This window comes from Anomaloglossus baeobatrachus, chromosome 3 (genome assembly GCF_048569485.1).
Source record: "Anomaloglossus baeobatrachus isolate aAnoBae1 chromosome 3, aAnoBae1.hap1, whole genome shotgun sequence".
Taxonomy (NCBI): Eukaryota; Metazoa; Chordata; class Amphibia; order Anura; family Aromobatidae; genus Anomaloglossus; species Anomaloglossus baeobatrachus.
In genome coordinates, this window is record NC_134355.1 from 555,758,665 (window position 1) to 555,772,119 (window position 13,455).

Below are 13,455 nucleotides of genomic sequence, written 5' to 3' on the forward strand. Positions count from 1 at the left end.
ATGCAGGGACAACGTGGAGCCTCCCAATTTTTGGCTGCCCTGCCTAAGGGCTATACTACAAAAGACCCACTTCCTTCCAATGGGCACTTCAGGTTTACAGGCCCTCATGCACGTCTCTATCCAGGGACAACGTGGAGCCTCCCAATTTTTGGCTGCCCTGCCAAAGGGCTATACTACAATAGACCCACTTCCTTACAATGGGCACTTCAGGTTTACAGGCCCTCATGCACGTCTCTATCCAGGGACAACGTGGAGCCTCCCAATTTTTGGCTGCCCTGCCTAAGGGCTATACTACAAAAGACCCACTTCCTTCCAATGGGCACTTCAGGTTTACAGGCCCTCATGCACGTCTGTATGCAGGGTCATTGGTGAACCTCAAAATTTTGGACTGCCCTGGCAAAGGAAAATACTACAAAGACTCAGTTCCTCAAAATGGGCACATTAGACTCGGAGGCCTTTATGTACGTCTGTTCTCAGGGACATCGGAGTGCCACACAATGTTTTACGTAAAATCTTTCATGTATTGATCTCAAAAAGTAACATACATTAGCTCTATCTCACTATTGGGTATGTGCCCTTAACATTTCCGCCATGAAAATTCATTTTGGTGTCATTTTGGAATGTTTTCTGGTGAGTCCGTAAAAATGGCGTAAAACGCGGACAAAATCGTTCACAGCTGTGACTTTTGAGTGATAAATGCTTCAAGGGGTCTTCCCCATGCTGTTGCCATGTCATTTGAGCACTCTTCGGAGACTTTGTGCCATTTTTAGGGTTTATACATGCTGCCGGTGGTCATTTCACAAAAATACTCGGGTCTCCCATAGGATAACATTGGGCTCGTTGCTCGGGCCGAGTACACGAGTATCTTGGGAGGCTCGGCCCAAGCTTCGAGCACCCGAGCTTTTTAGTACTCGCTCATCACTAGTCACTAAGAACTTACATAGGGCACAGGGCCACATAGTCATTGCTGACAATACCAGAGATTCATGTCATAAACAGAAGACAGTGTCACCATTTACTAACAGTCCCTTCAACTCTTCAAATCTAATGACAACCTATTCCAGTTCACCAATATGGAGCCTTCCATCCTCTGACAGGAGAGTTTGGAACATATTTATCAGGATCTGTCCGTGTGGTTGTGTTAAAAAATCAATAAATAATTCGGTACAAATTGCAGAATGGGACATTCACATTATACTAAGGCTGAAAACACACAGAGAAAAACGGAGCAAGTGGAATGCGACAAAAGACTCGCATTCCACCCAGACCCATGTTACTCTATGGACTCTCTTCCATGAGCGATTTTTTTTTTTTTTCACAGCCCTAATCGTACCGAGAAAACAATCGCAGCATGCTGGGGGAAAATCTGATTTGTTTTCACTCACACCCTCACAAGTCTGAGACAAAATTTGGTCCCATTCTCATTCAGAAAAATGAAACAAGCATTTCTCACTTGTCATTTACTCGCTGTCCGTATGCAATCCGTTTTTTTACTCAGCAGTAGTGATGGGCCGACTTGCAGCTAAGGCCAGAATCACACTTGTGAGAGACTCGCGCTAGTCTCGCATCGCATCACCCGGCATGGCAGCACACTCCCCAGACAGGAGCGGGATGGCAGCATATATTTCTATGCAGCTGAGAAGCTCCTATCCGGTGAGCATCATGCCGTGCCGGGTGATGCGATGCGAGACTCGCACGAGTCTCTCACAAGTATGACTCCAGCCTAACCGGGACAGTCGGCTGGAATTAATCCCGGTTATCTGGCCAGATTCCAGTCCCCATATAAGTCTTTGGTGATTAAAAATAGTTGTAGAAGGAATAATGGGATAGGAGCAAGCGCGCTATACTTACCGAGACACCAGTGCAGCTGTAACTGCTACCGCTGCCGCTCATTCGCTTCATTGCATAGTCACTGTTTTTCCCTGCCCACCAATGTCTGTGATTGGATGCAGTCAGACGCCGCCCGCCCCCCCCCTTCCCCGAGTGTCAGCTGACCTCTTCCAATCACAGACGCTATATGCGTCTATTGTGGTATAAAAATAAATAAAATTACAGTAGGGACTCCCCATATTATGATATCCAGCATATATAAAGCATATGGCTACAGGCGGCTTATCTTGGCTGTGTATCAAAATAAAAAGAACCGCACGCTGCTTTTTTTTATTTTTAAATTAATAACAGCGTGCCCCCCATCCAATTTTGATACGCAGCCCAGCTATTTATTTAAATAAAACAAAAAAGCCACATGCTATTTTTACTGTACTGTATAGAGCCACTGACTGTCTGTGATTGGAAGCATCAGATACGCTGTCACTTGGTGTGGGGGCACATCTGACTGCAACCAATCACAGATACCGATGGGTGGGGAAAGCAGTGCATATGCATGAGCCTAATGAGCGGCCCTGGAAGAAGAATGACAGGCCACGGGAACAGTTACAGCCACGCCGGAGCTTTGGTAAGTATAAAGCACCACTTGCTTTATTTTTTCTTTATCTTTCCTTAATTTTTTTTTTTTTTTTGTGTCAGGATCATTACTTGGAATTCCTTGAGAATTCCAGACCCGGCACTCGGTTACGTTTGAAGCCGCACAGATCCATACTTATACAGTGTGGGTCCGCCGATCACTACTCAGCAGCTATTTAATGTTTTTTTACGGGACCGTTTACACTTTCCAATCTTACCAAACTGTAATGTATCCGGAAAAATCAATTGGGTCAAACGTTTTGGATATCCTTCCGCAAGCTTCTCACAATACTTGGTAGGAATTTGAGCCTATTCCTTCTGACAGAAAAAAAAGAAACCCGGATTCCCCCAAAAAAATAAAAGTTATTGCACTTGGAATATAGTGAGCAAAAAACTGAAAATGCAAAAAGGATAATAGGCTGTGGCAGAAAGGGGTTATTATCTGAATTGGAATATTGACGTATAATAACAAGCCTTTATGGAAAGTTGTAAACAATTATGGAATATTTTTGTCAAACAAGTAAAAATGAATTGCTGTTCGGGTATGAGGCTCGGCACATTGTCTTATAATTTCTCTGTTGTCTTTATTTGCAGGGTCCGGTGAGAAATTATGTGGTCCGAAACTATTTACTGTATTACCTCTTCAGATTTGCTGCTGCACTGGGCCAGGAGATATTCTATATCACATTCCTTCCTTTTACATTGTGGAATATAGATTCTTTTATTGCAAGACGACTGATCGTTGTCTGGTTTGTAAGTATCCACCATTTCTGAAACTCACAACTTGAAATTTTGTGACATTACTACAAAAAAGGGCAACCAGTCCAGTTAGCCCAGGCCAACATATCTAATGCACAAACAGGATGCAAACAAGCCTCTCAAAATGATGGACACTTCACAGGTGCAAGGTAAATTGCGCATAGGACACTGTTCACACTTGTATGCGCATGGTGTCCAGCCAGCAACCTATTACCACGCCCTTACTATTAGGTTAGGTGGGTTACTCGGACACTACTCACTGCAACATACAAGGGACAGAGACTCCACTATGCACGGCCGTATTAAGAGGCCCGGCTGCACCCCGCATAGTCAAAGTGCAAAAAATACATATAAAATATATGTGAGGTATTAGTTTGTAAATTGGCCAATGTACGTAAGCCCGCAATCCTCATCACGGATGCGCGCCACTAGTGTGCAATTTACCTTGCACCTGTGAAGTGTCCATCATGTTGAGAGGCTTGTCTGCATCCTGTTTGTGCATTAGATATGTTGGCCTGGGCTAACTGGACTGGTTGCCCTTTTTTGCTGTGAGTACATTTTATAATACTTTTTTGGGGGAGTTTTTATCTCCTCTTTTTGTTGCTATTTTTGACATTACTACAAACACTAGTGTAAATATAACAGTGTCTAAACCATATATGGGTCAAAGTCCCTCATTTCGGTGTCTAAACCTGCTATTATTTAAAGTACGCCTCTAACTTTTTCTTTTTTTTTTGTTCAGCTTTAAAATGATTATTTAAATCTAAGTATCCTGCCTTCTTTCATATACTCACCCTAGGGTGACTTTACGGTTTACCAACGCCACGCCACTGGTCCCACGGCGCCAGCTTGTGAGTGTAACTTTTGACTAGCTGGAAGTGAGAAGTTGCTTCACAAAGTCTCAATGCATCTCTATGGGAGCCAGAAAGAGGCTCTCATAGAGCTGTATTGAGCTGTGACCTCTGGCGTGCCCCATGAAACAATGGGGCTGCAAGTAGGTCACAGATCACAGGAGACCAACCCGAGCGGCAACAATAAAAGATGAAGCCGAAAGGTGAGTATAACACATGGGGCAAATGACTTGGAGATTTAAAACATCACTCCAGAGGTGCAATAAAAAAAAAGAAATACTGGGAGTTGTGTTTTTAAAGTGTTATTAGCAGTTTGGTTGGCTATTAATGCCCTATATTTTGAAGAGGTTGTCCCATCTAAATCCATAAGTCTGTCCTTGGGTTTTCTGTAAACCCCGCTCTGCCTTGGTTAGGTTCCTTTTGGGGTGGATCGAGGCCTTGAATTGGCATGCAAAGTTTAATTTGCTCTAAATTTGAAGGTGGAACTGGTCTGCCCAATTTGAAAGCCTATTTCCAAGCCTCCATACTAGTCCACCTCTTGGATTGGTATTTTCACACTTTAACTAAACAGGGGGTTGAGCTTGAAAAAGAGGACTTTATTATCCTTCTGTAGCATGCCCCCTTGGCTCTAAGCAGCAACTGCAAATCAGTCATTGGAAATAAAGCACTGACTGTAGATGCCCCCCAGCACTGGCCGCAATCATCAAAGGGGCCACAGGCCACATGCCTGTGGGCCGCAAGAAGAAGCCTCAGGGGCCACATGCGGCCCACGTGTTTGAGACCCCTGATATAGATGGTGATTGGTGAGTCCCAGCCAGGGAGGGCAGTGTGCGGACTGCACGTGCGTGCAACGCGACGTCAGCATGCCTTCTTAATCTGATTAACCGTCTACACGGCCCAGCCAGACGTGAATTGGTGATGTGAACTTGCCCCTGGGGCCCGGTAAGCGGAGGGATGAAAGGGGTGGGGCCCGAGCTGTCAGCGCTTGGGCCCCCCTCCTGGCTTCTTCTCACTGGGCCCCATACATGAGTCACAGTTGTCATGCCCTGATGGTGGCCCTGCATGCAGTGGTCAAGAAAAAATACAAAATCTTTTTGATATAGTATCAACTTTCAAGTTACATGCCATTTTACCTTCCGTCCCAGACATGCTGGCATTGTGAATGGGTACTATGCTTCATATTTGGTGAGATTACAGTAAGATCAATCCTTTTTGAGAAGTGTTCTTGGCTTATCTCACTGAAAAGGGTTGCAAACAGTCCTCAGATGGCTCTTCTTTCCATTTTACTCTCTTCTACAAGCCACCAAAAGAAAGAGATTCTGTATTATTTATTTATTATTTTTTTAATAGCAGCCAGCTCTGTGATGCCACAACACTGGCGGTCGACTGATGTACCGGCCATGTCAGAATGGTACTCAGAGATGGTTAGCATTTGCCAAATGGAGGAGCCATCTGTGGAATGTTCTGGGCATTCAGATAAATTTCAGAAAATATGCAGGGTTTGGATTCTGTTCCATGTCTCACTGGATTTCAATAGGATATATTTTTAAGGAGTATAATAACCCAAGTGGATGTTCCTTCTTATGGTTGACGTCTTCATTGGCTGAAATATTACCAATGTCTACCTTCTTCTTTAAGGCATTTGTCTCTTTATCTTATGCTGGTCCTGTGTGACCATTTTAATTTTATTTCATTATGGCAATAAGTGTCCATTGCTAATTTTGAATTTGTAATTTTTGTAAAAGTTGGACTTTATTAATAACCCTGCTGTTCTGTTCGGCTTTACTATACACTTATAATGTTCCGGTTATTTTTGAAAAACATAAACAAAAACAATTAAAAATAGCAACCCATAGTTAGAACCCCTCAAATGAGGAAAAGTCAATTAACCGCAAGTTTCAGACCCGCATAATGAATATTTAAAAAAAGAAAAATCAAATTTCAAATTCGGTCATTTTTGACCAAACAGAACAAAACCGTTTGAACGTAAATCCATACGCTTGTAGACACTCTGTGCCGCTCTATGTAACTGCAGACTTATGACTCCTCACATCGCATGCACTGTGCACTTCAAGGATTTAATGATTTCAGACCCGGGAAGGGCGGTCACGAAGTATGAAATATGTATACACCTGACCACATTCTCACTAGAGGGTTGCGACCTGGCTTTATACATTTGCCTCTCCATTATCAATGGGAATGCTGGAAAAAGAAGGGAATTTTGTTTACTTACCGTAAATTCCTTTTCTTCTAGCTCCTATTGGGAGACCCAGACAATTGGGGTGTATAGCTTCTGCCTCCGGAGGCCACACAAAGTATTACACTTTAAAAAGTGTAACCCCTCCCCTCTGACTATACACCCTCCCGTGCATCACGGGCTCCTCAGTTTTGGTGCCAAAGCAGGAAGGAGGAAACTTATAAATTGGTCTAAGGTAAACTCAATCCGAAGGATGTTCAGAGAACTGAAACCATGAACCAAAGAACAATTCAACATGAACAACATGTGTACACAAAAAAACAACAGCCCGAAGGGAACAGGGGCGGGTGCTGGGTCTCCCAATAGGAGCTAGAAGAAAAGGAATTTACGGTAAGTAAACAAAATTCCCTTCTTCTTTGTCGCTCCATTGGGAGACCCAGACAATTGGGACGTCCAAAAGCAGTCCCTGGGTGGGTAAAAGAATACATTGATAAAAAGAGCCGTAAAACGGCCCCCTCTTACAGGTGGGCAACCGCCGCCTGAAGGACTCGCCTACCTAGGCTGGCATCTGCCGAAGCATAGGCATGCACCTGATAGTGTTTCGTGAAAGTGTGCAGACTCGACCAGGTAGCCGCCTGACACACCTGCTGAGCCGTAGCCTGGTGCCGCAATGCCCAGGACGCACCTACGGCTCTGGTAGAATGGGCTTTCAGCCCTGAAGGAATCGGAAGCCCAGACGAACGGTAGGCTTCAAGAATCGGTTCCTTGATCCACCGAGCCAAGGTTGACTTGGAAGCCTGCGACCCCTTACGCTGGCCAGCGACAAGGACAAAGAGCGCATCAGAACGGCGCAGGGGCGCCGTGCGAGAAATGTAGAGCCTGAGTGCTCTCACGAGATCTAGCAATGCAAATCCTTTTCACATTGGTGAACTGGATGAGGACAAAAGGAAGGTAAGGAGATATCCTGATTGAGATGAAAAGGGGATACCACCTTAGGGAGAAATTCCGGTACCGGACGTAGAACCACCTTATCCTGGTGAAACACCAGGAAGGGGGCTTTGCATGACAGTGCTGCTAGCTCAGCCACTCTCCGAAGTGATGTGACTGCCACTAGAAAGACCACCTTCTGCGAAAGGCGTGATAGAGAGACATCCCGCATCGGCTCGAAAGGTGGTTTCTGAAGAGCCGTTAGCACCCTGTTAAGATCCCAGGGTTCTAGCGGACGCTTGTAAGGTGGGACTATGTGGCAAACTCCCTGCAGGAACGTGCGGACCTGCGGAAGCCTGGCTAGACGCTTTTGAAAAAACACGGAAAGCGCCGATACTTGCCCCTTGAGAGAGCCGAGAGACAAACCCTTGTCCATTCCGGATTGAAGGAAAGACAGAAAAGTGGGCAAGGCAAACGGCCAGGGAGTAAAACCCTGATCAGAGCACCAGGATAAGAAGATCCTCCACGTTCTGTGGTAGATCTTGGCGGACGTTGGTTTCCTGGCCTGTCTCATAGTGGCAATGACCTCTTGAGATAACCCTGAGGACGCTAGGAGCCAGGACTCAATGGCCACACAGTCAGGTTGAGGGCCGCAGAATTCAGATGGAAAAATGGCCCTTGAGACAGCAAGTCTGGTCGGTCTGGGAGCGCCCACGGCTGACCCACCGTGAGATGCCACAGATCCGGGTACCACGACCGCCTCGGCCAGTCTGGAGCGACGAGAATGGCGCGACGGCAGTTGGACCTGATCTTGTGTAACACTCTGGGCAGCATCGCCAGAGGAGGAAATACATAAGGCAGTCGAAACTGCGACCAGTCCTGAACTAACGCGTCCGCCGCCAGAGCTCTGTGATCCTGAGACCGTGCCATGAATGCCGGGACTTTGTTGTTGTGCCGAGACGCCATTAGATCGATGTCCGGCGTTCCCCAGCGGCAACAGATCTCTTGAAACACGTCCGGGTGAAGAGACCATTCCCCTGCGTCCATGCCCTGGCGACTGAGAAAGTCTGCTTCCCAGTTTTCCACGCCCGGGATGTGAACTGCGGAGATGGTGGATGCTGTGGCTTCCGCCCACAGCAGAATCCGCCGAACTTCTTGGAAGGCTTGACGACTGCGTGTACCGCCTTGGTGGTTGATGTACGCAACCGCCGTGGCGTTGTCCGACTGAATTCGGATCTGCCTGCCCTCCAGCCACCGCTGGAACGCCTTTAGGGCTAGATACACTGCCCTTATCTCCAGAACATTGATCTGAAGGGAGGACTCTGTCGGAGTCCAGGTTCCCTGAGCCCTGTGGTGGAGGAAGACTGCTCCCCACCCTGACAGACTCGCGTCCGTCGTGACCACAGCCCAGGATGGGGGCAGGAAGGATTTTCCCCTCGACAAAGAAATGGGAAGAAGCCACCATTGAAGACAGGTTTTGGCTGCCCGAGAAAGGGAGACGTTCCTGTCGAGGGATGTCGACCTCCTGTCCCATTTGCGGAGAATGTCCCATTGAAGTGGACGCAGATGAAACTGCGCAAAGGGAACTGCCTCCATTGCTGCCACCATCTTCCCTAGGAAGTGCATGAGCCGCCTCAAGGGGTGTGACTGGGCTCGAAGGAGAGATTGCACCCCTGTCTGTAGTGAACGCTGTTTGTCCAGCGGGAGCTTCACTATCGCTGAGAGAGTATGAAACTCCATCCCGAGGTAAGTTAGCGATTGGATCGGTGTCAATTTTGACTTTGGGAAATTGATGATCCACCCGAACCTCTGGAGAGTCTCCAGAGCAGTGTTCAGGCTGTGTTGGCATGCCACCCGGGAGGGTGCCCTGACTAGAAGATCGTCTAAGTAAGGGATCACCGAGTGTCCCTGAGAGTGTAGGACTGCCACCACTGTTGCCATGACCTTGGTGAAGACCCGTGGGGCTGTCGCCAGGCCGAAAGGCAGTGCCACGAACTGAAGGTGTTCGTCTCCGATGGCGAAACGCAGGAAGCGCTGATGCTCGGGTGCAATCGGCACGTGGAGATAAGCATCCCTGATGTCGATTGATGCTAGGAAGTCTCCTTGGGACATCGAGGCGATGACGGAGCGGAGAGATTCCATTCTGAACCGTCTGGTTTTCACGTGTCTGTTGAGCAGTTTGAGGTCCAGAACGGGACGGAAAGATCCGTCCTTTTTTGGCACCACAAACAAGTTGGAGTAAAAACCTCGACCACGTTCTTGAAGGGGAACAGGGATCACCACTCCTTCTGCCTTCAGCGTGCACACCGCCTGAAAGAGAGCATCGGCTCGCTCGGGGGGCGGAGATGTTTTGAAGAAACGAGTCGGAGGACGAGAGCTGAGCTCTATCCTGTAACCGTGAGACAGAATGTCTCTCACCCATCGGTCTTGGACATGTGGCAACCAGGCGTCGCAAAAGCGGGAGAGCCTGCCACCGACCGAGGATGCGGTTTGGGGAGGCCGAAAGTCATGAGGAGGCCGCCTTGGGGGCGGTTCCTCCGGCGGTCTTTTTAGGACGTGACCTAGACCGCCATGAATCAGAGTTCCTCTGGCCTTTCTGTGGCCTGTTGGACGTGGAGAATTGAGACCTGGCTGAGGGCCGAAAGGACCGAAACCTCTGTTGTATCTTCCGTTGCTGAGGTCTGTTTGGTTTGGACTGGGGTAAAGACGAGTCCTTTCCCTTGGATTGTTTAATGATTTCATCCAATTGCTCGCCAAACAGACGGTCGCCAGAAAATGGCAAACCGGTTAAGAACTTCTTGGAAGCAGAGTCTGCCTTCCATTCGCGTAGCCACATGGCCCTGCGGACTGCCACTGAATTGGCGGATGCTACCGCTGTACGGCTCGCAGAGTCCAGGACTGCGTTCATGGCGTAGGACGAAAAAGCCGACGCCTGAGAGGTTAAAGACACAACCTGCGGAGTAGCGGCACGTGTGACTGCATTAATCTCAGCCAGACAAGCTGAGATAGCTTGGAGTGCCCATACGGCTGCGAATGCCGGAGCAAAAGACGCGCCTATGGCTTCATAGATGGATTTCATCAGGAGCTCTATTTGCCTGTCAGTGGCATCCTTGAGCGATGAACCATCCGCCACTGCTACTATGGATCTAGCCGCCAGTCTAGAGACTGGAGGATCCACCTTGGGACACTGAGCCCAACCCTTAACAACGTCAGTGGGGAAGGGGTAACGTGTGTCATTAAGGCGCTTAGTAAAGCGCTTGTCCGGAAAAGCTCGGTGTTTCTGGACTGTATCTCTGAAGTTGGAGTGATCGAAAAACGCACTCCGTGTACGTTTGGGAAACCTAAATTGGAATTTCTCCTGCTGAGAAGCTGACTCCTCAATCGGAGGAGCTGGGGGAGAAAGTTCTAGCACCTGGTTGATGGACGCTATAAGGTCATTTACTATGGCGTCCCCTTCAGGTGTATCAAGATTGAGAGCAGCGTCGTGATCAGAGCCCTGATCTGCCGCATCCGCTTCATCCTCCAGAGAGTCCTCATGCTGAGACCCTGAGCAGTGTGATGAAGTCGAGGGAAGCTCCCAGCGAGCCCGCTTAGTCGGTCTGGGACTGCGGTCCGTGTCGGAGTCCTCACCGTGTGACCCAGGAGTCACCCCAGGAGCAGTCTGCTGCGCCGACCGAGGGGGGCCTGTGGGCAATGGATCAACAGTGCCCGGGGCCTGTGTTACCGGTCTGGACTGCAAAGCTTCTAGTATCTTAGCAGACCATCTATCCATAGACTGAGCCATGGATTGTGAAAGTGACTCAGAAAGTTTCTCAGCCAACACTGCAAACTCTGTCCCTGCCACCTGGACAGTGGTAGCCGGTGGTTCTACCTGGGCCGAGGGTCCCACCAGTGGCTGAGGCTCCGGCTGAGTGAGTGTCACAGGGGCCGAGCATTGCACACAATGAGGGTAGGTGGAACCTGCAGGTAACATAGCCGCACAAGAGGTACAGGTTGCAAAATAAGCCTGTGCCTTGGCACCCTTGCTTTTTGCGGACGACATGCTGTTGTCTCCTTTTAGAGCAATCAGTGAGGGTATATAGCCAAAAGCAAATAATGCGGCCGAACACCCAGGGCACCCAGGGGGGCCAGCACCTAGTAATTGGTGCGGCTTACCGACCGCCCTCAGCGGTTGTGTCCACCAGATTCCCTGCCTGGGCCTCCCAGAGCTGTGGAGCTCGATCTAAAGTTCTCCACCGGCAGAAGTGCTGATAGCAATGGCTGCCAGCGTTCTGAGAGGAGGAGGGAGCCGTGGGCGTGCCTCTGAAAGTGCGGGAATCTGGTGCCCCACAGTGTTCAGTGAGGGGGGAGGAGGATGCCTAAGCATGCTCCAGCCCTCACCGCTGATGTGCAGTCAAACGTCCCGCCCTTACCCCTGACTGGCAGGCCTGGGGGCGGGAGTATGCGGTACTAGGCCGCAAAAGCCGGGGACTAAATTTAGTAGCGCGGCCGGCAAACAAGCGCGGTCGGCGCGGTAGTCCCGGCGCACAAAAACACCCAGCGGCTGCTGGAGCGTCCGTTACACAGGCGCTCCATGCGCCGTCCCCAAGGGGACACAGAGTACCTCAGAGTAGCAGGGCCTGTCCCTGATGATACCCGGTCTCCTGTCCGTCAGATTCCCTCAGGGGCTGCGGAGGGAGCCCGGTCCCAGTGCATGGTGACCGGTTAGGATCCCACTTCACCCAGAGCCCCTAAGGGATGGGGAAGGATAGCGGCATGTGGCTCCAGCCTTTGTACCCGCAATGGGTACCTCAACCTTAACAGCACCGCCGACCAGAGTGGGGTGAGAAGGGAGCATGCCGGGAGCCCTGTTAGGGGCCCTCTTTTCTTCCATCCGATAAAGTCAGCAGCTGCTGCTGACTAAAATGTGGAGCTTGCGTGAATGTGTCTGCCTCCTTCAACACAAAGCAAAAAACTGAGGAGCCCGTGATGCACGGGAGGGTGTATAGGCAGAGGGGAGGGGTTACACTTTTTAAAGTGTAATACTTTGTGTGGCCTCCGGAGGCAGAAGCTATACACCCCAATTGTCTGGGTCTCCCAATGGAGCGACAAAGAAAATGAGCATTGTACATGGCTCTTCTCCACAGTCCTATAGACAGTGAATGGAGCGGAGGTTGAGCCTGTTTACATCCAGTTAATTCAAGATGGGCTAATAGAATCCAGTTCCTGGCATCTGTGTACTGTGATACATGTTTGTAAAATCATTACGGCTGATGAAAACATACTCAGTTTCCAGAGGATAATGTTGTTAGCAAATAATTTATTGATTTATTGTACAGGAAAATGCATGTTCAACAATGTATGGGAGCCATATTTGCAGGGATATGGAAGAATTTTTCAAAGCATTGAAGATAGATCAAAGAATACTGTTTACACCAAGGGCAACCTGACCCATGTAGGCGCTTGGTTAGTGGTAACGTTATAGCAAAATTATACTTTTTATTTAAAAAGTAGTAGAACTTTAAATTCATAGCATCATTAACCTTTTTATAAAAGAAAGGCAAGTTTAATACAATTAATATTGACACTAAATATGTATAAACTTGCTTATATGTGAAAATAAAATAAAGTCAAAAACTCATAATTCAAGATGTATAAATTTAAGATTTTGTGGTTAATGAAACTCCCATGTGAAAAATGATTCCTACAATAAACTCTAACAATAATGATGTTTAAACACCTTGGGGAGTGTCCACAGGTCAGACTGATGGTACGGACGTGATATGATACACACTGGGCAGCTCTTGGGAGTTATGGATCTGCCCGTCCTTTCCCTTTGTGCTTTTGGGATTTCTCTTTTTCCTAATACTTGTGGTTTTGAGAACATCGTATTACACTGATGCTTGTTTTCTTGGATTATATAAGATTGCATCAAGAGTGAATATATATATAATCCATGAAGTTTTTTTTCATGTAGATAGACACACCACATGCGTGCGTGAGATCATGAATCTATTTTGCACAATGTATGATTTAGCCTATATGGTTGACAGAAAATAGATCAATCTGAATTAGAATTATACAGCGGGTGAAATGAGTATTGAACATATCACCAAATTTCTAAGTATATATATGAAGTTGATATTGGCATGAATTTATGATCAGATGTCAGTAACAACCCATTCAATCCACACAGGCAAAGAAGTCAAACCATAGATGCCCATAACATGTGTAATAATGTGAAATTACACAGGGTAGAAGTATTGAACACATGCAAAA

The 13,455-nt window shown here is 47.9% G+C and overlaps 1 protein-coding gene across 1 annotated transcript in view; it reads left to right on the forward strand.

Moving 5' to 3' along the window:
• SGPP2 (sphingosine-1-phosphate phosphatase 2) overlaps positions 1-13,455 on the forward strand; it is a 93,381-nt gene that overhangs the window by 49,926 nt on the left and 30,000 nt on the right. Inside the window, exon 2 of the mRNA XM_075340820.1 lies at positions 3,058-3,216. Coding sequence (XP_075196935.1) covers positions 3,058-3,216 — 159 coding nt within the window. The remainder of the gene's footprint in view (positions 1-3,057; positions 3,217-13,455) is intronic.